This window comes from Stegodyphus dumicola, chromosome 1, assembly GCF_044657685.1.
Source record: "Stegodyphus dumicola isolate Sdum_Otavi_A_Nest chromosome 1, ASM4465768v1".
Classification (NCBI taxonomy): domain Eukaryota; kingdom Metazoa; phylum Arthropoda; class Arachnida; order Araneae; family Eresidae; genus Stegodyphus; species Stegodyphus dumicola.
The window spans coordinates 220,811,748-220,839,175 of record NC_140768.1 but is presented as its reverse complement, the minus strand read 5'-3'; the positions used below and the strand labels follow the sequence as shown (position 1 = coordinate 220,839,175).

Genomic DNA, 27,428 nt, shown 5'->3' with positions numbered 1-27,428 from the left:
AAATTATCTAACATAAACAGAAATAAACGAGTGTAATCAAGTTATTTTCCGCTACTCCCTATTTATTTGCTCAAAAATGCTATTACTCAAAAATGTGCAGCTAAATTTATGAAATATGCGGGATGCAGTAACATTTTTGTAATAATTAGATTATATTAATCTTTTACATGTCTATTCTAAGAAGACCATAAAATAAAAATTGTTTCCTAATTCATTTAAAATGCTATATTTATAAATTTAAACGACGTGAATGATACTGAAATGTAATAAACTGGCGGCATTGAAGTCATTATATTAATAGTACTTATAGTTAGAAAATAAATATTACCCAGCTTTAAAAGAAGGCTGGGGCGGCAAAACATTCAAAGTTTAACTATTTGTAAACCTCAAATTTTTAAATAAGAAAGACAGATCATGAATAAAAGTAGATCAGGGTTGTCAGACTGTAGAACTATTAGGTTATTTCGGAGCAGGAGAGATGAGAAATGAGCAACGCCTTCACCGGGAATCGAACCACGGACCTCTGGAATACGCGCCCAGCGTGCAGACAACTACACTTCGAAGGCACGCTAAAAAGGCGGGAGAAATACCTTATATACTCACCCTTTTTAAAGGGCGTTTAGGGTTTTAGGGGACCTAGTCGCCAAATCCTGGGTGCGGAGAATCATCATCCACAACCCATTTAGTTCGGGCGCCACTTGTAGAGTCATTAGGTTAATTGGAAGCAGATAAGATGAAAAATATGCAACCGCCTTCGCCAGGAATCGAACCACGGACCTCTGGAACACCGGCCCAGCGTGCTACCGTTACACCACGAAGGCACGCTAGGGAAGTGGGAGAAGTACCTTATAAAGTGTATTTAAGTTTACATCAGTAATGTCAATTTAAATACACTTGGTGGAGTATTTTACTGAGAACAGTATAATACATTTAATTCTTTCATTTTGTTACATTTATGAGCAATGGAAGTTTAAAGTATGAAAGAAAAAGTGTTAACTGGTAACAACCAACTTTCTGCCAGGTTACTGGGGTTTTAAGGGACCCAATCCCCAGATCCTGGGTGTAGAGAATCATCATCCACCACCCTTTTTAGTTCGGGCGCCAGTGTAGAGCTATCAGATTAATTAAAAGGATGCAAGAGAGATGAAAAATGAGCAACGCCTTAGCCTGAAATCGAACCACGGACCTTTGGAATACACTACGAAGGCATGCTAAGAAGGTAGGAGAAATAGGAGAAATGCATTATAACATTAACCATTTTAAGACAAATCCAAAAACTATGACATTTCTCTTCCTATTTTGGTGCCAGAGAATTCAGCTGACTTCTATATTTCTGATATTTCTACTAACGTCAGTTTGTAATCTGCTTTTTATCATTTGAAAAGAAAAACAGAAACAGAATGCATATGGATGTACTTGATGCTATTGTACGATTATTGGCAGATTTTGTCCTCTGCAAATGAAGTAAGACCTCATAGATACACTCTGGCTGAAAAAAAAAAAAAGCAACAACAGCAAAATGCGGAATAAAACAAAATCTCTTTAATAGATATGCGTAAAACTGTTCCAAGAGTTTACTGTGGCATTACTGAACCGCATAGAAAACGAGGAAGCAAAGACATACAAAAACACATGTATTATAACTATCAAATCGTTAAATACCAAAAGGGTCGGAAGACTATGCAATAGAAACATCAAGCTAATAACGGATATTATAACTTCTGCCTAAAATGCAAGCTTGATAAGGGAGAGGCAAGCTGGCAATAGTGTCGTTGATCGCTTATTGTGAGAGTAGCAACTGTATTAATGCAAGTCAGAGTTCGTGGAGGGTGCCTGGCAGCAAACAGAGACCTCCTATCGGTCGTCCCAACATGTCGCACATATTCTGTGTGAGATTCAAGTCCAGTAATCCACAGGACCCGGCAGATGTGGAATGATTTCACTCTCCAGGTAACTCCGCACTACTTGAGCTCTACAAGAGCGGGGATTATCGCCCATGAATATCGCGTCGGTACCCATTGCAACCATAAACAGACCTACAAGAAGGTGTAGAATTTCGTCGCGATATCGTACCACTGTTACGGAACCACCAGGAGTCACTTAGAGGTCGTTACAGCCATTCATTGTTATCCCAGCCCATGCAAGTAAGTCTTCTGCTCTCTAATGATCTCTCGACTATACCTGGCGTCCGATAGCAGTCTCTGACTAACACCATGCCATAATCCTTTGGGAATCGTTCTGGATTTTAAATCAAGACTCATTCTTAAAGGGTACATAAGCCTTACTTCTCTGTGTCCAACTGCGTTGTGCACGGGCCTAATGCAATCGTGCTCTGACATGCGATGAGTGACATGGGTACACAAGCCACAGGTCGTCGGACGTACAGTCCACCCTCATGCAGTCGAAGCGACACAGTTTGGCGGGATATGGGTCGTCCTGCAGAGCAGACATGCGACGTCAACTGTCGTGGTGTTAGTGATTTACGGGGGTCTTGCACATAGAAACAGGAAGCGATCGTCTGCCTTATTGGCAATCTCTAACCTCCAGACCCACATATTGTACAGTGATTTTGATCCCTTTGGTAACGATTCCACAGCTTATTGATGACACTGCTATGCACATTAAGCTCTCTTGTAATAGCACATTGTCTTGTACGAGCCTGCAACATTCCGACAATCCTCGAACGCATTTCTTCATGCAACTGCTGTTTACGGCTCATGATTTCCGCTTTGGCTACCTCGGATTACACGGAACCATCGCTGCTTGTAAACTGACGCATATCTCTAGCTAAGGCGTTGTGGTGTGACTGCTGCATTGGGTTGTGCTAATTTTGGTTGTTTATTTGCTTTTGTCGATGCAACCTCAACATCATGCGTAAATTGTATGTTTTATTTCCTCTTTTTTCGTTCGTATATTTTCTTTTAGAGTTTGTTGCTTATTTTTTGTGCACGAGTGTAAAAATAGAGTATAGCTGTAAAGACTGATGAGATGATATGAGAAAAGACTATGCCTATTGTACTGCTGTTCCCATTTATTTCAACGCAAATGATAATGATAGCCTGGAGGTTTTGATTTCATAAATGTGGATAATACTTTCAAATTCAGAAACCTTGCAAAATCTTTTGAACATGGTAAAATAAAAGTGGTATCAATATTGCATTTAACTAATCATTCTACAGTTTTTCCTTTCTTAGAATGTTATTCACCCTGCTCAAATATTAACAATTAAAACTTAAAATAACTTATATTATTTCAGTGTTTTTAATACCATTCTACACTTTAAAAACCGTAATCTTTATAAATCTAAAATAGGCTTTTAAAAATGATAACTAAAACTACACTTACGAAGATACATGAAAGCATAAAATAGGAAAATTTGAAATGTTTTTAATATTAAGGCATTTCAAATCCGTAAACATTTTGAATATGTTTTGAATGTGAATAAATTTCTCAATTCAATTTACCAGTTGCTCTTCTTCTACAATCTTCTTACGCCTGTTGTTCGTCTTCCTAATGTTGACTAATTCTTCTTTCTCCACAGGCATTTTCCACTTTTTCTTTGAGGTTTGCTCATTTAGGAAGATATCTGAAAATTAATGTAAATTTAATTAATATGTTTACACAAGTATTTTATAATTTCATTTTCATTCCTTCATTTCATAACTTCGTTTCCATTCATTTATTTTCTTAAAAATTTAATTTGTAACTGTAATTTAATTTGATCATCGTAGTTCATCGGTACTAATCGATCACATTTAAGATTCCAACATAATTTACATCATTCATTTTAAAAACTCAGATATGTTTAATAATACCATTATTAATCCTGAAAGAGCTAACGACTTTCATATTTTTATGCATAAAATCGCGGGCAAAGTTTCTATCCAGAATGGGATAATAAGAAGAAACATTATGTAGTACCAAAAGAAAACAAAGCAATGAAAGACGATAAATTTTACTTGTGGGAAACTCAAATACAACATTTAATAGAACAGAAATACAGAAAATAAATTTTGGCCAAATCACTCTTGCGAATGATATACAGATTCCTTCGTATGTAATTTGTTCTTTTATCTCTTGATTCACAACCACACTGTTGGCTATTCAAACTAACTGCAACACCATGAATAATAATTCTTATTCCATATTTACTGGAAAAATTATATAAATTCCAGGCGTAAATTGATTAAAAATAAAGTGGCGTTTGATTTGCCCAAAGCAAATGAATCAGTAATTTACGTTCCAGCCATGGTTGGTAATAACAGTTACAACACGCCTTGGCACGAGAAGAAAGAGACTTTGGATATACGCTTGTATGTATTTGTCTATGTTTTTCAGACATGTTGCCAACGTTCATTTGGTGTAGCAACGAGTTGTACATTTTGGAGCACTCGTTTGCCAGTCATTCACCAGACATTTTCGGTACTAGAGAAACGGGAGAACAGGTCGGCCAAGGTAGCACAGCGACCTGGTATCAAAGCAAAATCATTGAACGTTGCCTGCCACGTGCGCTCATACTACATCATCGTGTTGAAACTTGATCACAAGAAGGCTCTGAATGCCAGCAATAACAGCACAATATCAAACTTTAAATTTAACGCTGGCAGTTTGATATTCTGACAATGCACATTCCAGTACTCATTGTCGGCGCATTTAATAGCCACTCGTAATTTTGTAGGCAGATTCGATATTTCCTTTGAACGTTGTGTCTTTTTTTTATTTATGTCCGGCATTCAAAACATTATCGTAGCCTTACTATTGTAAAGTCAACTGTAATCGGACAACTTGCAAAATATGTCCCCCTGTGCAAACAACCAGCATCATATGGTATTTATTGATAATGGCTGATGTGAAACCATTTTAATTTTTGTGTTAGAATTTGTGATTTGGATTTATAAACCGTCTTTACTCCATGCACAATATGCTTCTCTTAGATTACAGTCGAAAACATTGCGGACGAAAACGTCGTTGAGAAAACAACGCAAGACGAAAACGTCACGGTACAAAGTATCGTGGGAGAAAATAAAGCAAAGAGAAAACATCGCAGTTCTAAAACATCGTGGTACAAAATATCGAGGTCGAAAATAAAGCGGTTAAAAAACTTCGCAGTTTAAAAACATCGTCGTCGAAAATATCGGGGTAAAAATAAAGTACTGTACCTACAAATAATCGTATGACGATAACATCGCCTACATGCGTTTTTCAGGTTTTAAAAGCTGTAAATGCATATTCGCATAATGATTTGGGAGCTCAAGAATTAAAGACCGATATTTTTACTTCTATATTTCATATATGCATGTGTGCGATGTTATTCTCATGCGATGTTTTGTAGGTACTTTATTTTTACCACGATATTTTCGAACACGATGTTTTTAAACTGTGAAGTTTTTAACCGCTTTATTTTCGACCACGATATTTTGTACCACGATGTTTTAGAAAGGCGATGTTTTCTCTCTGATTTATTTTCTCTCACGATGTTTTGTACCACGACGATATGGCAGTGCGTTGTTTTCTCCGCGACGTTTTCGTCCGCGATGTTTTCCGAAGACACCTTCTCTTATCGTGTGGTAATGCAAAGCTGCCGGTTAGTTGGTTTTGGTCCTTGCACCCATCGATTCTACATTCGTCAAAAGATAAACATTGATATTTCTGAAAGATTATTCGCAATCTCTATAAGACATAAATCTTCTTTTTCAAACACAGGAACTTACTTCAAATGACTTTTTTCGATGCTTTGTTCGCTCTTTGGTTGTGCTTCGAAGTGACATTTTTAACGTGTATGATTTGTATGTGCCCTACTTTGCCAATCAGTTGAATGTCCAATCGAGATCTACAGAAAGTGCAAACTTTAATCCAACCGTAAGCTTCCTTCGCAGTGTTGTCTTGTGGATGACCAAATAGTACATCATTAATTTCAACGTCACTATCGCTATCCGAAAGAGGCAACAAGATTGGACATTTTTAATTACCTGATAAAAATGTTCACTTAAATCAAACACAGAACTGCTGAGATGAACTTTCATTATAGCAAACTAGAAACTCTATTAATAAGCAATTAAAAAATAACTGAGGAAGTTATTTTCTTGTGGAACACTTTAGAAATAAAACATGTCCTGGAAGTAGTTATTTAGAATGATATGCATTTAATAAAAGCATTGTCATTTAGAAAAATACTTAATTCCCAAAGATAAAATTGTCAGAAACATATATCCTTATTTTGAAATGTATAAGCAATTCATTTGTTAACGTTTCCTGTTATTCAAATACTCTAAAACTCATTATAACGTCATAATGATCCGCCGATATCAGCAGAATAAGTAGGACACGATTTCTTCGTCGCCTTTGGCTGTAAGTTTAATTAGTCGTGCATGTGTGCAAAACAGAGATTCGTAACCTTTTTCTTGCTTTGACCTTTTTAAAAAAGTGGTTTTCATCATGAAACCCCTTAAATTTCTTTCTATAATATAGAGTATACAATATAAAATCATAATGCAAATAATTACGCATAAATATCTTAAGGACAAAATATAGATTGAAAATATGAGTAAAAGTTTAGAAAAAAGAAATGTTTAATTAAATTAATGTTTTATTATTTCTCGCATTATTTTTGTATTTTACATATATGAATAAGTTTTCAGAAAATTATAGACGCTAACTGAAAAAGTTTTGATTTTAATTGATGTGATGTCTGCAGTTGATGCATTATTGAAGCGATTATTTTAATATTTTTATGTTATGACTGCACTTGATGCTCAAAATTGCTTAACCAGATTCTTAAATGACCTCACCGCAAAATATATAACCTATTTCTTGTTTTCCATAGTAAATTATTGGCTTGACTGAAGCCGAATTCCGCTAGGTACGAAGAGTGTAAAGATACTATTATTGGTTTGTTTTAGGATATTTCTTTAGGAACAACTTTTATTTTAGGATATTTCTCTAGAATGTATTTTAAATTCTAAAACTGAACGTGCCTATATGTTTTGAAAAAAACATTCTCTTTCAGTGCAATAATCTTTTCTTGCATTATAATATCAAGGCCATATATATCAGTTCTATGATCCATGTTAGCACATTCAAATTTCCAACGTATTGTATGCGAGCATTAAAATCTTTTTAAAATTTTGCAAGTAGGTAGTTTACGGAAGATATGAAATTCCTTTCAGCAATGGACAATTGCATTAAGTTATAACAGTAATGGAATTCTTTTCTATTAGTGTCAATGTAAGCAAATCAGTTTGAGAATGGAACTCTAAGATTAGCGTTCTTGCTCCAATGAGACTGATGTCTCTTCCTTATAGTTTGTTTCGTTTGTTCGTACAATGAATATATAAGCTAAATAAAATACATATTTTTTTAATTTTATGAATTGTGTCGTGATATGGTTGCCAACTTCAAGAAAATATTAAAATATTATCACCGTATTAAAAATGTGTGTAAAACACAGCAAACAGTTACCCTTTTACAGCTAGCGTACTACCGGGTAAAGAAGCAAACTGAGGTAGTTCTGATCATTGTAGTTATGCAAAACGACGGTTAATCCAAACTTTAGCTCTGGTAGCATTTATTGCTTTCATGAATAGCTTTAAAACAGTGTGAAGCAATTCCTGAATATTATTCATGACTAAATGCTTCCTGAGCAAAACACGATCCTAATGTTAGGTATCGCGTTGAGATACCCTGGAAAACCTTGATATTTTCCAACCATCCCTTATACACTGTCCCATAAAGCTGCAGTAATGATAGACATAGGAATCTTATACTCACAGAAGATGGTTTCAACACAATGAAATATGTTTTCTCCTCTTCTATATCTTTTGAGAGACTTTGCACAAAACAATTTCTACATTGTTTATGTTTTATCATCACTATAATAATACACATAGATCGTTAAAACTCTGTTATTTCTAAAAATTGATTCATCCAGCTGTGTGGCAAATTTATCAACCCTTAAAATTCAGAGATCACTTGTTGTTCAATAATTTCGGCCATTTCATATATACCACGTTGCAATTCATTGTTAGTGAGTAGTACACTTTGCAAAATTGGATCCGGATTCATTTTTTTGTGACATCTGAGCGTACTTACGTACATATATATGTATCTCGCAAAACACAAAAAATGATTAACGGTAGAACGTTGAAATTAGAACGTTGAAATGATCTATATGGGACTGCTATAACATCTAGTTAAGCACCTCCTTGCTTGGTTGCAATCGGCCGCACCAAATATATATATACATATATATATATACACACGCACACACCCTTACTGGGCTCGATGAGGTCTTTTTATTCTTATATATTAGTAAATTGTGCATTTTTGCCCTTAAAAGTGATTGAATTATTTTGCACTTATGCTCTGGTTGAATATGTCCACTTATGCTTCGCTAGTTTGCTATACCTTTAGTTAACTGCATGCAATAGCTGTTGAATTATAAACAATTTTAATGTTTAAGTGGCACTGGGCATAAAGAGGTCGCCATTTGTTTGCATCTCAAACTCTTAGAAAAATAGGGAATTAAGTAAGTTGGTGCCAAAACTTCAGTATCTTTTTGCCCAGTCTGACTAAAAGTCAACTTTCAGTTTTGTACACCAAACATTTTGTCTTCCCGTGGGCCGATATGTTTATTTTGGGGTAGAAGCGTTAATTTTAATTGAAAAAATTGTTTTTTAACCCGATTTTAATTGTGTTTCATGTTTTAGGTTTTTACTGGGAGGTGAGAACTGAACTGATTGAATGAGGAATATATCTCTAATGAAATTCGAAGAAATAATGTTTGAATGAAGTGTAGCAAAAATGTGTGAAATTTAATAGGTCGCATAAGGAAGTTATGTGGTGCTCACATCAGAGTTTTTAAAAATGTACTTTTGGGGGCTGCTGGTAATAATAAATTATCGTCAACTGTACATGTGTACCCTCATTTGGGAATTAAACAGATTTCATGATTCTAAGATGTTGATAGTGTCAAAAATGATGCGTTTCGTCTCTCTAAGGGTATTAAACTTTTATATTTGAAATTTTTGAAGTACTTTTCTTTTTTATCGGCGTGAATTCTTCTTATCTTTCATTTTTCACAGTTCCATTGCACTGTTGTGAAAATTGTTTTCACAAACGTGACATACAGGCAATGTTGCGTTTCCCGGCACGAAATAAAGCCAAACATTAAATATTCTTTAGGATATCATCGATAATTTTCTTCCTCATGTGATTATGTTAATTGAACCAATAAATTTAATTTTCAAAGTTTCAAAATGACGTATCAAAATTAACTTACCATTCTTATAACAGCCTAAAACTTCATACAGCAATGCCGAGAACTGCAACTGCACCATAAAATATAATTATACTTCTGTTGTATGATGGCTAGTACTTTTTACTGTGCATCATACATTCTAGCGCATAATACGCACTTTTAATATACAAAAAAGATCGACATTTATGGGTGCGCGTGATACGCCGGATAAAAATGATAGATTTAAAAATTAGGGAAAGATGAGCCCCCCAGAAAAAAAATACATTTCTACATGAACTTAAATGATTTTTATTTAAAAGAAATGACGTATCTTATGATCTTAAACAATTTCATTATCGGATAACATAGCAAGTTTGTCATATTCGTCTCCGTTATAACATCACGCACATCATCAAATTAATTTTGTTTCATCTTCACCAGGCACTGTTACTCCGATCCATAAATAAATAAAGCTTAACAAAACAATATATTTTAGATCGCCTGATGGAGACAACATGAAGTATTATTCTACATAATGTGCGCATTGTTTGTAATTATGTTAAATCTGCACAAAAAAGGGAGGGCAGTTTTATATTTCCCGTTCTACAGCGCTGCTTGACGAAATTTAATTGCTTTTTCCATGTCTCGAAAGAGCAACATAGGATACATATGTATATTAAATTTACATATAGAATTGTTCTAACGTAGGTATATTTCGATTCTACGACGCAAATTATTCCTAAATATTGAGTGTTGTAAAATTCCGTGAGAAACGTACCGCGAAATTGAAGCACTTTTTTCAATTTACACGAAGAATAATTCACTTGGTGAAATTCTTAATTTATGGTTACCTACATTCTTTTCCCTTTTCATTGTACACTACCGGAAGAAAAAGTACATAGTTCTATTTTTGAAATAATTTTAACATAATTTAACCTCATTTGGCATTCTTAACGCTTTCAGCAAATATGCAAAATTTCAAAACGCACAAATATATAAAATAACGAGTATCTTCGAAAATTTTGAATAAAAATCTCTAATTTCCTGCAAGTACGCCTAGAAATACATCCAATTTAAGTGATGGTAAAAATTTAATTAGTCCGTAATTAACAATTTTTTCGAAAAATGTATGCAAATTACAAAATTACAAATTTAAAAAATAAATCAGAAAATGTCTGTGAATTTTATTTGGATTAAACCTAAATTTTAATTGTGAAAGAATTAATAGGTTTAATAAAAAAGAGATATTAATAAATATATACCAAATTCAATTAACATTGAGAAACTAAAATTTTGCGAGCTAATTTTTTAAAAACTATTCGTGCGTTTTTTTTTTACAAAACGTGGCAGTTTGGCATAATTTGAGTAGTAGAATGGAAATATGGAAAACAATAGGTATGTCATATCAGAAAAAATCCGATTTTGTGTTCGAATACCTATATTAGAACAATGCTATATACAAATCTAATGTATATCCTAAGTCGGGCTTTCCAGATATGAAAAACGCAAGTTAAATTTCGTCAATCGGCCTAGTAGAACGGGAGATGTCCCATTTTGGGAAGGCAAGATGGATATACAAACGTCTGTGGTCAGTTTCATGTGAATAAGAGGCAAATATTGAGTAATGCAATGAAAAGTTAGACTGACAAAGTTGACAATGTTAAACGACAAAGGCTCACAAAGTTGAAAGATAGATGTTGCTGGCGATGTTGGTAGTAGATAATGACATCCATGCTACCGTTGACAAGTCCTCCCAATAAAGATTACAAAAGATTTAAAGTTGAAAATTTAGAAATCTCAGAACACGATCACTCACAACCCACGGTCATTTTAAGATTTGAATCGATCAAATACTAAAAACCATATATATTCAGTATATTGTTTGAATCAGTTACACATGTTTAAAGAATATGTTGAATATAAATGAACGTAATCATGAAATCTTTCTTTTTTTCATTTCCAGATGAAGCATGATATTTTTGTTCTACAGAAAATAATAATTTCCCAAGAAGATGAGATCTGCTTCTGCTTTTTGAACCTCCTGTATATTTACCTAAACTTTCTACCTGATGCAATTTAATAGATACTTAGTTTACTTTGGTTGATGAATAAATTACTTGCTAAACTTGTAGTTAATTAGTTAAGTTGTATTATCACTGATGAACTAGACTTTACAAAGATAATCAAAAACGGCATACCCATTTTGTAATGATCCAGTTTTAATAATGTCTCGTGCACCTCCTCCATGATAAAATAATTCTCAGAAGGGTTCTCAGACGTAGCAGTCTTACTTTCATAAGAGCACAAGCAGAAATCTGCGCAATCTTCAAAGAAACATCTGCACAATTGATCCAATCACTTTACATTGAAATACATGCTTTTTCCGTTTCAATAAGAGAAGGAATTAGCTGTTATGTAATAAGCTTCCATGCAGTAGAAACTCTAGTAGTTTAATACTTTCCCAGGATTTTCTGAAAGTGCCCTAATTTAATTTGATGTATTTTTTTGACTCAGCCGTACATGTATACTGACTTTGATTCTTTATCACGCAAACAGTTGCTTTAACTTTGAAACAGTTGCTCATTACCGTACACATCTGCCGTAACTTTGATTTGATTGTTTTTAGCCTTTTATTTTTTGACGAAAAGATTCGAATGAATGACTTTTAGTATTACCTTAACTCCGCCTCCAGACCTTTATTCCTTTATTTATTCAAAAATCGAAAACTTCTTTTGAATTTTTCCTATTCGATCAATCATGGAGGTAGGAAGTAAGAAGGAGAGGCTCTAACCTATTTCCCCCATATGCTGTTTTGAAACGCTGGCGATCCCTTCGTGGTGACCGAAACATTCAGTGACTTACTATTAAGATCAACGGATTTTGACACGATCTGATGTAAATAGTTTATAATTACGTCGTAAATATACCTATAAATGTATATATTTTCTTTTTCTTCAATATCTCAGAGTCCTAAGTATGTGAAAAGAATAAATTTTTAAACAACATTTCATTCTGAACGGAACTAAATGCTATAGTTTTCGCAGAACCGTTTGCTCAGAACGGTTTAATTTGAGTGAAATACTTTCACAAGTTTTCGTTAATTAAATTAGAAGAACACTTTAAGGTAATTCGTTTTATTCGGTAAAGAATTATAAAAAATTAAGATTAAAGTTTAGTGTATTATTAATATTAAAATTATGCAGTATTTCTTTTCTATTTATAGAGCTTCTTCCTAAAATACTTTCTCAAATATGACACGATCTTTTAAATCGAATAATTCAAGTCAATTTATAATTAATGCTCTATTTGGTCCATTTTAAATTAGAGCACCTTTTATTTAAATAGTGAAATACGCTAAATACTATTGCCCATTTCCATGTACTTAATTTTCTCGGATTATTTCTGAAAGGGAATTAAAAAGGATTCTTTTTTAATATATTATTTAATTATAACTGAGCTATTATAAAATGTAAGGAAATAATTCTTTTAGTAATTATCAGATTTTTTTAACCTTAATTTCAACAGTATATATTCTAAAACCTCTTCTTTACTACTTCCTTCAGTACGCATTTCGCGGAATTTGCTTTACAATACCTTTTAACAGATTGCTTTCCAGAACTAACAATTCTTGCTAAAATAGTTGTATAAACTTATTTGTCAACGGAATTTTTATTTATGTTTACAATAAAATATTAAGATTATTATATATTTAGGTAATATTTATAATCATTATAAATTTAGATATATTTAATAATTAGAGTTCTTCACAGTAACTTTCACAGGAGTTTGTGAATGAATAAATCCTTCATTTCAAAAACATTTATAAATAATTTAATAAATATTTACGTATTTTGTTGGCGCCGAATTCGCAAATGTATCCGTCTCCTGTTCCACACATTTGTGTATTCCACACATTTGTGTAAAACTGCACATAATTTTGCACAAACGTGTGGTTACGAAACAAGGAACAGTTAACTTAATGGCATGCCTGTGTGTATATTTATTAATTTTGACCAGGATTGCAGCATTTGGTGATAATTTTATTTTTTAATGAACACAAATAAGTAAAAAGTATAAACCCAAAGTGATTATTTTTCAGTTATACAAAAATAAAGTGATCAGTTTAAAATTAGCAACTATAAAGCCTCTCCTCTAAAAATTTTTAAAAAGTACATGTTACAATAATATGTGGATGACAAAAAAATTATTTTATTTCAAACATTTGGCTTTTGGAACATAAAATAAAAGTAATGAATACTTTATCAAGGGTATCGAAAGACGTATAAAATTTTAAAGGTACCGTAAGGTATTTTTCATTCTTTAAGCATAACATTTTTGCTAAAATCTGTATTTTTGTAGTTCAACAGCTTAGAATTTTATAAAACAAATTCATAATCAAAATTGCTGTTGTTAGTTATCAAAAAATAACCAAGATGTGGTTTTTGCTTAAATGTCACTAAACTATACAAATTTCTTTTTTCCATCACACAATGAATTTTTGTTTTATGTGAAAGTGTCCCATTTGTAGATTTATATGGAACTGTCGTGTTTCGAAATTCTATCAAAGCGCTGTCAAGGGAGCTTCTGAATGTAAATAAAAACACCCTATATGGAGACAGAAGCCTCGGAGCAGGGCTTGACTAGTAGTGTTGGCCTCTCCTTCCTTTCTAACTTCCATGGGAGCAATTGTATTTACAATAAATATAAAACTATCAAACAAAATACATTTAAGCAATTAATTTGAAAAAGTGTAATTTCAATCAATATATATGTCCTTAATAATTAAGTTAGTAGTTACAACAGCTGTAGAATCATTAGGATATTTTTGAAGCAGAAGTATAGCAGAGTATATCAGAGGTAATTAACACATGGAACCGACTCCGTTAACTCAGATAAACCTCAGTATGAATGCGAGCAACTTTTCCTCCTAAAATCCTCCATGAAGATATTCTTCTGTTTGAGCAGATGACATTCGTGTTTTTGTCTTAATACAAATAATCCAGTCCCTGATATTAAAACTGGAAATGGCTTAAAAATGTGGGTAACTTAAAAACAATATATGTTTCTCACAATTTATATATTTTTCATTTTTAATAATTTTTTTCAAATAAATTAAAATATAATTAATTTACACACCTTTTAACTTTCATAACTATCTAGCCGTTATGCGACCAGCCTTCGTCTGGCTTTTAAATATACCGGAAAACAATCGTCATCTTGACAAATTCGTCAAATGTCGTCTCCAAACACCTCTCGACAAACGTCTAGTATCCAAGAGAAACAGTAAATTTAAAAACTGCACAGAATTATCGCCCTCATTTTCCCGAGTGGCAACAGTGTTGATATCAGCAAAAAGGACTGAATCCCATTGTTGCTGATATAATGAGAGAGAATTATCAATTTCATGCGATTTCATCAAAAAACATAAAATGAAAAAAACATTCGATTTTTGAAAAACAAAATCGCTTCAAAGTGCACTGAGTCTTGTCTAGATGCATCTTATGTACCAAATTTCGTAGCCCTAGTTCTATTAGCTTACGCGCAGCACGAACGAAAGTCACACATACGTACACAGAGACTCTTCTTTTTATTATATGTAGAAATATAGATCGTAACACATTTAACTAATATGAGTTGTACCATATCTAACTGATACTTTTATAAATATTTGAATTATTACTATATTTATTGAAAATTCTCTTTTTGATAACTTCAAACCATAAAATGTAATATAATACAAATAAGCTATTAAATTAATCTAAATGAATGTATAGGACGTGTAGGGTGGTCTACAAGGTTGAGAGATATATAGGCTGTTAACAATAAGAAAACGTTTGCGTAATGCATGTAAGCATATTTTCCTTAATTTATCCCGTGGTGTATTGCTTATTCGTAAAATCGATTTTTTCTAAAAATATATTAAAAATGTAATGACACCTAACCTGTTTCCTTCGGATATAAGGAATGTTTTCTTTCAATATGCGCTATAATCAGTTACTTTTACTGGACGTTTGATGTCGGTTGCTTTGCACGTTTATATAAAAAATTTTATTTTTGTGAATAAAGAATAATATTTTGTGTTATCAGGTGCACTGCGTAATTAACACTTACATTACGATTGCTTTTTATAGAGGAAAACTATACCATCCATCCGGTTATATGGATCGTTTATTCTCTGAATGAAGTGTCTATTTATTTCGTATAGCTTGAGCTTTATCCTGTACTGTAATAATGAAGATCTAGACAAACGGATAAGATTTAATAAATTAAAAGTATTTCATAAAATCGAATGAAATTGTAGATTTTTTAGTGCAACTTAGACAGTGCATAAGCATAAAGGCTAATTTAGGTGAAAGTTTAATTTTACTAATACTAAAAACTTTCTCTCTGCTGAGAAGTACTGCTAACTAAACAAGAAGAATGCTAGTTGCGTATCAATCATGGATAACATGTGCGGCATAACTTATGCAACCGGGGCGTTTAAAAACTAATGAGCTACTGCTTCATTTATAGCGATTGTTTCTGATGTAAATCGTAATGATTGAGAAACAAAGAGAAATAAAAAAATAATGAATCATATCATTCATTTGAAATAACAACTGGATGGTATAAGCCCAGCGATTGAAATTCAGATGCTAGATATCTCTAGCAAAAGAATTTAAACGGCCAGTGTAAATAGAAAACATGATAGTTCCTTACAGATATTAACGCAAATATAAAGGAAAAACGGTAAGGAATTTTCCCAAAAATATGAGTAATGTTTTGTGGACGAATGAGTCAACTAATAATTACATGAATTTTTTCCTCGAAATTTAGAATATTTTCTAATATTACGCGAATATCAATTTTTTTCTCTAGTGACACCTCAAATCGCATATTTTAGACATTTTCAGCATTGTTTTCTAGACTGCTATTGCAATTGTGAGATCATTTTTCTGACTTAAATAATTTAAATTCTTTGACACGCGTACTGATATTTATGGGGATTTTCAATGAAATCGGAATATTTTTTTATATTTAATCAGGTTGGAATATTTTTATGAAAATATATTACATCTGATCTTACAGGTACTACAAGAAAATTTTTAAAAAAGTATTTAGACATCTTCATGAGTGTGAATAGAAATAAATTTAAGTCAAGTGTAAGTCTAGCTAATATGTGTGCATAAATTTGTATTTGTGAAAATTTTATGAAATCAATAAAACTCACTCCTAAATTAATAATAAACGATAACCTTCAGTCTTGAATATGACGTCGTTCCATGGTTGTAATTTTGCTTGTCGGTTATACCTCATCTTTGCTGCTGCTTGAACTCGTTGGTAAAAGTATTGTTTTCTTTTTCCAATTACTACGATATCACTGTGAGTGTGATATCATAGACTGTGATATCGTGTGATATCGTGTCTGTGATATCGTGTGACTCGTACTGTTAATATCATTTCTCTACTTTTTCTTCTTCAGAAATGTCTCTGCCACTTCTTCCACTACTACCTAATTTTTTCTTTTCATACGAATGCGTATGAAATTCGCTATCCTATTTACCAATTTGTGGTCCACCATCGACCGAGTTGTAAAATCGTTTAACACTGATATTTCCGAACTGAGTTCGATTCCAGGTGAATGGACTGGCTGCATGAATGTTTTCGTAGTTTTTCTAATGTGTAACTCGGATATAAATATAAGTGTAGCATAGGTTCTTGTTTTCTGACTACACTAATTAATTTGATGTTGAAGTCTCCTAGCGGGAGGTGTCGTATCGCTAGAAATGGTAAAACTCACATTACTGGAGAAAATTTTATTTTGCCCTGCATTAAAGACAACGTTTTGTTTGTTCCGTGTCGTATGTACCGAAAATTAATTTTATCCTTCTGCAGTAACAAGGTCTCTCGGAGAATCAAAGAAATTTCTGATACTGTAGAGAAGACGATGATAAAAGAAATTAATTATGGTAAATATTTTCCCATTCAAGCTGATTAGAGTGCTGATGTGACCAAATTTTACTGTTTTGACCGTTATTGCAAGGTACTTGGAAAAAAATGAATTTGTAGGACATTTTCATTTTCTTTCTGAAAGTACTAGAACGTTTTTGAACGTTTCAAAATATATTTTACTAAACGGTGGAACAGATAACCACTGGAATATGTTCCCTTTCAGTAGAAGGTATTTCCAGTGTACATCTTTATAAATCCAAGAAATTGTTAAGCTGTTTGAGCTAAAAATGGATTCTACACTTATGGTAAAGCTTGACAAGAAATCCCTCATATCAATGCGGACTGACTTGAAAGAAGCCTCTTTTGAATCATTCAACAAGACAATCACTATTCTGTTATAGTTCATAAGCACCGTATTAATGGAGAGGGCATTCTCGTCTTACACTTACTTACTAAAAGTACATGGACTTTATTTTCCAGCAGAAATTCGGACTTGAGACTGTATTTGTCATCTTTTGATCGGGATTTTAGTTACTGAAATCAAACAACCTCAAGATTCCCATTAAATGTGCTTATTTTTTTAATTTAATTAAATATGTATAATTACCAAGGTAGACCGTTTTTAAATAACTAGTAAAAATAAAAATATCTCTGCATTACAGTGTTATTACTGTACTTATGCGTGTAGATGTTAGTAATTATACATAATTGGGAAGAGGTTATGAGACGTGAGCAGTGATGTTAGGTCAATGGGTACGCGAACAGAAAAAGGGTTAAAAAACGCTTGGCACAGACCGTCTAATAAGGAAAATGATTCCTCTCTTTAAACTATGAGATTCTCCTGAAGGACCTTCAAGGAGTCTATAATACTGTGTACTGGTTATCTGTAATATGTTTTTATTTTTGATGTAGTAGAGACATTAGCTTTTTTTTAAAGCTGGAGAGATTAAAAATGAGCAATGCCCTCGCCGTCACTCGAAACACGAACCTCTCGAATACGCCCCGAGTGTGCTGACCATTACACCACAAAAGCATTCTAAGAAATTGGGATAAAGACCTTATATACTCCCCCTTTTAAATGGCGAATGGGGTTTAGGGGAAGCGATCGCCAAATTCTGGTGGTGGAGGATCATCATGCACGACCTTTCTTAGTTCGGGCTTCACTGTAGAGACATTAGGCTATTTCGAAGCAGGAGACATGAAAAATGAGCAATGCACTCGCCGGGACTCGAACTATTCTCTCGAATATGCGCCGAATGTGGTGACCATTACTCCTTGAAGGCATGCTAAGAAGGTGGGAGTTAACTTCCAGTTTTCTGTTTATTGTATAATACTTATATGTTGTATTAGTATTCAGCTGAGTATAATTGTACTGCATGTTTTCCTCGGAAGCGCGCTCTCTGATTTCATTTAACTACTCTGATAGTTACTTAGTTCATGAGACAACGGTCTCTTTATTCCTGCTTGCCTCCTGCCCCTCCCCGGAAGTTCAGTTGAGTGTTACTTATGTGATGCGCCTACAAGGTATTATCTGAATTAGTTTATTAAGACCAATACTTCCTGGTCACATAATGCAAAATCATTCGTCTAAGTGAAAGTAATTTGAAAATAATATGACTTGTACATAATCAGAATCTCCTGAATTCCTATGTATAATCTGGAAAATTCGCAAGTAAGAAGTGTTTGATCAACAATTATAAACTTTTCTGAAAAGATCTGGTGAGCTTCGAGTACTGTTTTACTTCAAACAGTTTTACTCCTTTACCTAAACTCTTACTCAACAACTCGCTGAATTTCTAATTTGGGCTTTAAACTTAAGCTAAAATCAATCAGGTTATGCTTCGTTTTAATGATAATTTATCATATGTTTCTTTATTTTTATGATCGTAAATTATTATTAGAGTTTAATTTATGATAGCTACATATAAAATGTAATTGCAGTGACATTTCTGATAGAGATTGCCTATAGTAATTAACCAATTTTAAATCTGATTGGTATTTTTAAGAACTTGGATAAAACATCAGATTTTGTTGCTTACAATATTATTATCCAAAACGAAGACTCGTAAACCAACCGACAGCATCCATCATTGATTTATGCGAAACTTATATTGCCTAATTGTTTATAAAAATAAAATATTTTGTGTACTCAACTAATCCAGAAATATGCAAGAAGTTGCATTTCAAATTTTTACTATGACAGCACAAATATTTTCCTGAATCATTAAGTCCATTCCATTTCAACGTCCTGGAATTTGTTTGACAAACTTGATACAGCGCGTATACAATTGGCTAAAACAAATTCTACATTATTTTTATTAATCTCATCATTTCCTGCAGTTATAGTTGAAAATATACGACAAATCATTGTTCATTTGATATTAAGAGAATTTAGTTCTGCTTTTTGATGTCCTTGAAATGTGTAATCAAAATCGTAAAAACAACCTTGTATTTAGCTTAAGTATATTGAAACACTCAATCGATTTCGAGGGCAGCTAAAGGTCCCTCCTCATCAGAAGAAAGAAATACATAGTAAGAAGAAAAATAAAGGGGAGGAGTCTCAGAAACACGTGGTCCTTATCAGCACTTCACGTGGTTATAACCGGAATTTTAATCAGAGTTACACTGGCCGCCTAATTTTACTGAGCCAGGCTATATGATCAAACATGTAACACAAAGGACAAGAAAAATTAGCTAAGTTAAAAATAGGGAGCGAGGGGCAACTGCACCTTCACGCTCAAAATCTGAACTTCGAATAATGGAAAGCAACCACTGAATGGATTTTCATACCTTCTGGTAGTACCAAACGCGAAGAGGTAACGCCATCTATCGACAAAAATAACTGAATTAAGATAGTAGAATTTTAAAGGCATTAGGAAGGACTCGATTGGACTTCAAATCCTTAACTAAACATGCTAAATCTTTGTGAATATGAAAAGCCTCAAGAAAATCCAATTCACCTATGAAAGAAGCCTTTTGGATATATATATATTTTTTTTTTCAGACCCAAAGTCAAAATTATGGTGGTTAAATGTCCAACTATGATACGCTATTGAAGACTTGTTAATTTCGCCTTTTCGGACATAAGATTCATGTTCCTTGATACGAAACTTCAACGCTCTTTTTGTTTGGCCAATATATCTTAAACCACACTGACACGATATACTATAAATTGCCCAAGAATTCAAGAGAGAAACGCAATCTTTTAGAATCGAAGGGTGGATTTTATTAATAAGGGAGAAACGGACTTGAAAATTGAATTTCTGGAGAATCCGCGCAATTTTATAGCTAACAGAAGGATAAAATGGAAGCACGACAAGGTCATTAATATTATTTCTAACAGTGGAATGTCTTAAATTATTAAAATTTTTAAAAAAGTTAAAATTTTTTAACGGCTTTATCAATAATCACGGGAGAAAATCCACGGTCAATCGCAACTGCTCTCAAATAATTTAGTTCATTGGTAAGCACAGATTCAGAGGAACAAACTTTAAGCGCGCGGAATACATAATAAAAAGAAGCCATTTTTTGCTTAAACAGGGTGGCATGACTTGGCATGGGGTGGTAAACAAACTGCAAAGGGTTTACGGTACACAGTAGTGCTAAAATCAGTTTCATTGCGGATTATAAGAATATCAAGGAAGGGGAGAGAATTGTTGGATTCAATTTCAAGAGTTAATTGGATGGCGGGATCAATTGAATTCATAATAGATAGAATCTCGGATAAATCCTCTTTATAACCGTCAAAAAGAGCGAAAGTGTCGTCAACATACCGAATCCAAAGACGAAAAGATAGTTTATCAAATAATTTCATCTCAAAATAGTGCATATAAATGTCAGCGAGTACCAGATTGAGAGGATTATCCATAGCCAATCCTTCAACTTGACGAAAATATGCATTTTGGAAAACAAAGTGGGTTTGATTGAGAGAGACTTTAGTAAGCGAAACCAACTCATTAATTTCAGTATGTGTAAAGTGAAATTCCCGAAGCCTAGTTTCAAGACAATTTAGTGCTCCTGCGACCGGAACATTAGTAAACAGTGATTTGACATCAAATGAAACCATAATGGAACGAAGTGGAGAAATATTTTAAAGTTTATCAATGACTTCAACAGAATTTTTTTACAGTGTGAATATTGTTAGCAAGTAGCGGAGAAAATCTGGAAACTAAATATTTGGCCAAAGGATATGAAGCAGTACCTATGTTGGAAACAATTGGTCGAAAAAGAGTACCGGTTTGTGGACTTTTGGAAGAGCATAAAGCCTAGCGCAATTAGTAATAGGTGGAATAAGTGATTTCTTCAAGGGTTGGCAGAATATGAGAAGATTTGATAGCACTTTTAACTTTCGTGAGGTCCGAAGTTGAAGGATCTTTAGAGTCGAGCAGTATGGGCCTTATCAGTTTAGAGACTCCAGTAATATATGTGTGTTTGTCCATAACAACGATCTGTTCGCCTTTATCAGCTTTAGAGATAATTATATTAGTATCAGAATGAATTTCACGTAAGATCTCATTTTCCTTTTTCCTAAGATTCGAAATGAGATCTTATGTTAGATAGTGACATCGAGTTAAAATTCAAAGACGGCAAAGACCTTCGAATTCTGATCATTGACAGGAAGACGTTCTTTAAAAGCAAAGCAAACATTTATAATAAAAATTATGCAGAAGAAATAAAGGAACAATATTTGTCTCTTTAAATAAGACTAAGACGAAATTCTTAATAAATTTGCAGTTGCACCAAGAAAAGTTTCCCTTAAGTTTATTTAAATAAGTGAGTCAGTCATTAAATCAATAATTACGTTGGAAATATTTAACTTAGTTAGATCTGAACTCTCTTAGAGCAAAGATTTTGAGATCTTCTGAATCCATGATATTCTTGGCCAAATGCATACTTTCTGCGCCTTTCCTGTACCAGGGTTGCCAATCATTTTGCCATTAAACGGTTTTACCACTCTTTTTTTATATGGTTAACTCCAAGCTCAAACAGAGCTGCCGGTAAATGGAAAACGTAAAAAAACAGTCAGTAACTTCCGAATTACGTAGTGGGTATTTATGTAGGTATTATCCCGTCAACCGAGGAACTACTGCTATGTGGCAGGATTTAGAACGAGTTTATGAATAAACCCTCATAATATCTGTGCTTTCGTTTGATGTGACCCTGCTTGATTCTTGGTAAACCACCTTTTTTATGAAAAACCTGTTTTTATGAAAAAGATGAACATATAGTAGCTGTTATTGCTGTATTTTTTCTTACATTTTCAAAATATGAATCTCAGGGCTGTAGAATCAAATTTGGGACTGTATTTCGTTCATTTACAGCAGCGGTCTTCAAATTCTTTCGACTTACGGAACCCTTCCAGCTGTAAGGTTTCTTTCGGGGACCCCATCCCACTCTTACAAATATATCCTAAAACAATATTTAAAGTAGATCAATTTGCTTAGGCCTTTTTGCTAGATTGTGCGGAGTGAATGATGAACATTCTATAGTAAGTTACAGATGAAATGCGGATCAGAATCACCTCAGGAACAATTGGTGCAACTTCAGCGAAATGTCCGCAAACTTTCATGGTTCGACAGTAGCCAAATTTCACGGTAGGCAGCATAATAAATATGTATCAAATAGCGTTTCTATTTTAGAGAAACTTAAGTTTAAATAATACAGATTTTAATCAGATAATTCTGAAAAAAAAGGAAATATTCGACCACTGTTTGAAGCAAAATTATCATCAGTGGAATGTGCGTAATAGTAAGCTTTTGAACAGCTCATAATACTTGTGGATCAAAGTATCAATTTTAATTGCATTTAGAATTAATAAAGTATAATATTTGAATTATAATAAATTGTTCATGCACTTATTTTAAAATAAAGATGCTTTTTCGAATAAAATATAATCACATCTACTAGCCATGCGTCTGGGCAAGCGTTCCAGTGAACTATGTTTTACATTATTTGGAAACATTTGCTAGCACTATTTCATAGCAAACTCTTAAAAGTTACAAACACAATTGTATATCAAACTCTTCAACAGTTTTCAGTTTTCGTAGTTTATTAACTGAAATCATAAGTTAGAAATTAATTTAATACATTGAAATTAGAAAGGAAATTCCTTTTTCATTTTATATCTTCTTAAAATTTTAATTAATGTAATTATCCAAAAATGTTTACGGCATTTTAAAAGTTTTTTCAGTTTATTTACTTGAGTCAAATCTTCAAATGGACTTTTGACTCTCTTCCACTGATCAGATTTCTTAAAATTTTGTATTTACGACGATACAAAATTGTATAGCAATTTCTTCATATTAGCAGTGTTTTTTCATATTATACTTTCATTTTGTAACAAATTACTTCCTTGCAATTTTGTTCGCATATTTTTGTTTAACGAATGAAAACAATCATCACAAAAGTTTTATAATTTCATTTATCAAAGAAACATCAAATTTATTTAAGTGAATTGAATGTAACTAATGCTTACATTCAATTCACTTAAATATCTCTTTGTTAAATGTAATCATAAAAGAACTGTATAGGATCACTTACAAATTTCTAAGGAAAACTAGAAATAATAGTTACATTCAATTCATTTAAATATCCCTTTGATATCCGTGATTATAAAAGAGTTGTGTAGGATCACTAATAAAATTTTAAGGTAACCTAGAAAATATAGTTACATTCAGTTCGCTAAAATATGTCTTTCATAAATATAATTATAAAAGATTTGCATAAGATCGGTCTAAAACTTTTAAAGAAAACTATCTGTAATAGTTACATTCGATTCATTTAAATATTTCTTTGATAAATGAAATTATAAAAGTGTTGTATAGGATCACTAACAAGATTTTAAGATAACTAGAAGTAAAACTTATATTAATTCATTTAAATACGAGTATCTCTCTGAATGTAACTACGAAAGATTTGTATAGGATCCCAACAAAAATCTTAAGAAAAACTAGAAGTAATAGTTACTTCTAGGTTTCCTTAAAGATTTTAAACTTAATTAATTCCTTAAGATTTTAATGCTTAATTCATTTAAATACGTCTTTAATAAACATAATCATAAAAGAGTTGTATAAGACCATTAACAAAATTTTAAGGAAAACTAGAAGTAGTAGTTACTTTCAATTCATTTAGATATGTCTTCTTTGATTAATGTAATTATTAAAGGGTTATATAGGATCATTAACAAAACTTTAAAGGAAACCAGAAGTGATAGTTATAATCAATTAAGCATATCTTTAATAATATTTATTAAAAATCGGTTATTATTGACAGTTCAAGTGTTTTAATATTAGTCTTATATCACAAAAAGTTAAAACTGCACTTTTTATTTTTTATCGCATTTCTCAAAACTATGTAACTTGAATTTTTTCATACATCTTGGTATATAAATATGCATATTAAATACATAAATGTATACATTAAATACACGTACGCATAATTTTACTCAAAACTATGTGTCATTGTTTGCGTGTCTTCTGTTGTTGTTCTTTCGGAAATAAAACCGTATCTATAGCAGTGACTGATTTTTTTTTTAACATTTTCTAATCTTCTTGTTATTTATTTAAGGTTTATTGTAGTTTAAAGAATAATTATATTTTTCAAAGTTAATATTCTGTAATTCCATTTTTTCATGCGCCAGATGTGAAATGAAAGCGAAAATTACTTAAAAAAAGAGCAGTAACTGAAAAAATGCATACCTGAAACATTCCTCGTCATGTTCGCTTGTTTTTTGCTCGTCAACTCATGAACGAAACTAGAAGACGAAAGAAAACAACATTTACGAAAGGGCTTCGTAGTGCAACTGATAATGCTTCTTCGACTAGCCTGAAGAATTAACATGCGTCTCTTCTGCATGCTGCCGAGAACAGGATCAGGAGTAGAAGAACAAGTTAATGCAAATTAATCTTACGTTATTTGATATAACGTCCTTGGGAGTTCATTCTTCTATTTTTCCTTTGAAATGAATACTTATTCGACTATTAAACGTAATTAAAAGATTTTTATTGGTCATGAGTAAAAGTCTAATTTGTTTAAATTTCATGCATAAAGTTGACAGCATTTTGTTCAAAAGAATTGGAAAAGAAAATATTCCATCGATGACAGGAATTGCTTTCAATAAGCACTAACTTTATCCTTTCAATAAGCACTAACTTGCCACTTCTTTGGATTTACCATTTTATATATTTACACTGCGTGAATCGATCAGTTTGATAACTTTCCAAATTTTCGAAACTGCATTTTAAAAATTCTAAAGTCGTCAAATCTCAATATTTTGCAAACCGTTTTACAGATTGTTCATTGTATTATTTTTTAAAAAAAAATTACAATTTGCTCATTAAATTTTAGCACCTAAATATTTTTGCTCTTAGATATTTCTAGATGAACAAATATGTTATTTATGTTACAGTTGATGTGATAAATTCAGTTAATAATAACAGCATCTTTTCATCAATGTAATTAACAACGCATAATAATCCCATTTATCGGTAAATATTAAAAAATGCCTTTGAAGTTTACTGAGGCTTATAAAACTATACTTTATGATATCTTATTATATATACTACTTTTAGGATATATTGCATAGTCGAAAAGTGGTTAATAAGTCTTAGGCTGCTATCACACATACGTTTCTTTTGGAAGTTGTTTGGAACCATTTTTCTACTTTATCACAACAGCCAACCACCACAGATCACTTTGGGGTTAACATGTAAAGGGGAAACTGGTTCTCCATTACAAACAAGCTGATAGCTGATTGGTTGAAAACGAACAATTTGAAATTTTTTTCGAAAGGAAGGACAATATCTCGGGTCTTTCTTTTTATTTCTTTCAATAGTACACCAGGCAGAAAAATTGTCCGAAACAGTTGTTCGTATGAAACAAATGCATGTGTGACATGGGCTTTACTGTCATACCGAAAGACCCAGGCTGCATATAAGCGAAGAAAATCCCTCCTTGTGATTAGATATAGCTTCCGATGACATCATTTCCTCTACGCTTAGCAACGCCTTGATGACTTTGCTTGGGCTCGAGAGTACACCTTCATACCGTTTGATAGGAGCACCGAAAAGATTGTTATGTATGTTGCATTTTTTAATTTAATTTAATTTAATTTAATTTAATTATGGCTATATGATTACGTTTGTTACAACACTGTAGTGTGGTGAATTTAATATAAAAAATGTAGTGATTTTTTTCTTAGAAAGAAAATGTATTTCTTTTTGTGCTAACTCCGTAAATGCGTATTAATATATTAAGTTCAGAGAATTTTTAATGAATGTATTCTTAATTTATAACCCTTCATATTAAAGGTGTTGTGATTATTAATTCATTATTTCATATTTATTATATATCCATTTTCTGCAGATGCAATCTCCGAAAGCATGAGACAAGTCAGTTTTCGGAAATAGTAAAACGACGTTGAGAGCTAACATAGTACGCAGTAAATTCACAAGGTATTTATAAAAAACCAGTCTGAAAAAGTGAAATTTATTTCTGAAGTTAGGCTAATATAGATTTGGAATAGGGAACTATAGATATGTATTTTAAATTGAATAATATTACTTTATGAATATTGCCCATTTTTTATCGTGTAACATCCTAAACCAAACATAGGTTACTTTTATTACCCTTTCTTTGATTTAATTTGTAATCTGACAATCGTGCATTCCTCCTCTTCGATTATAGCTTTACTTGGCCCCAGTGAAGGATTCTAAAAATTCTAAACTTCTTAGCTCCAAAAGAACATAACAATGCATACAAAAATGAAACTATACATTTCCATTTATTTGAGGAAGTTAAGTAAATATAAGAACCATATTAATTTCCAGGTATAGGATATAACCGATATACATACTGCCGTTGTGACTATTTCAGCATATGTACATATTGCCTGCTTATGTTCGAGTTTGAAAGCTGAAATGAAATTAATCCTGGCATGTAAGTTAACTCAAAGCATACGATTCCCATGTTCGGGCAAACGCTGCAAAGAAATCGTGATTTTCAGATTTCTTTGCAGCTTTTCTACCCAAAGCCTCTGTTGTATTTCAGGGTTGAAATGACTCCAAACTCAAGTTGTAAAACAATAGCGAGAATTTTAATAAAAATATAAATGTAGGAAGTTAAGATTACATCAGTCTTGTCTATGAATAACACTTAATCCAATAACACTTAATTCCAAACGGTTACAAATGTACTGTGCTAAAACAACAGCATATTCGGAAAGATTAGTCCGTGCTAAATCTCCTAGCACAACAAAATACTC

At 32.5% G+C, this 27,428-nt stretch overlaps 1 protein-coding gene and 1 long non-coding RNA gene across 3 annotated transcripts in view; one reads left to right on the top strand and one right to left on the bottom strand.

Moving 5' to 3' along the window:
• Window positions 1-25,003, bottom strand: part of LOC118194460 (polyamine-transporting ATPase 13A3-like) — a 130,725-nt gene extending 105,722 nt beyond the window's left edge. For both annotated transcript variants that reach the window (XM_085825879.1, XM_085825883.1), the window contains exons 1-2: window positions 24,865-25,003; window positions 3,465-3,586 (exon numbers count right to left, since the gene is read on the bottom strand). In XM_085825879.1, the coding sequence (XP_085682005.1) occupies window positions 3,465-3,586; window positions 24,865-24,883 (141 nt within the window). In that variant the 5' untranslated portion in view covers window positions 24,884-25,003. The remainder of the gene's footprint in view (window positions 1-3,464; window positions 3,587-24,864) is intronic.
• A 1,014-nt stretch (window positions 25,004-26,017) lies between these two features.
• LOC146999473 (uncharacterized) overlaps window positions 26,018-27,428 on the top strand; it is a 76,091-nt gene continuing 74,680 nt past the window's right edge. The window contains exon 1 of the long non-coding RNA XR_015043639.1: window positions 26,018-26,243. This is a non-coding gene — a long non-coding RNA (uncharacterized LOC146999473). The remainder of the gene's footprint in view (window positions 26,244-27,428) is intronic.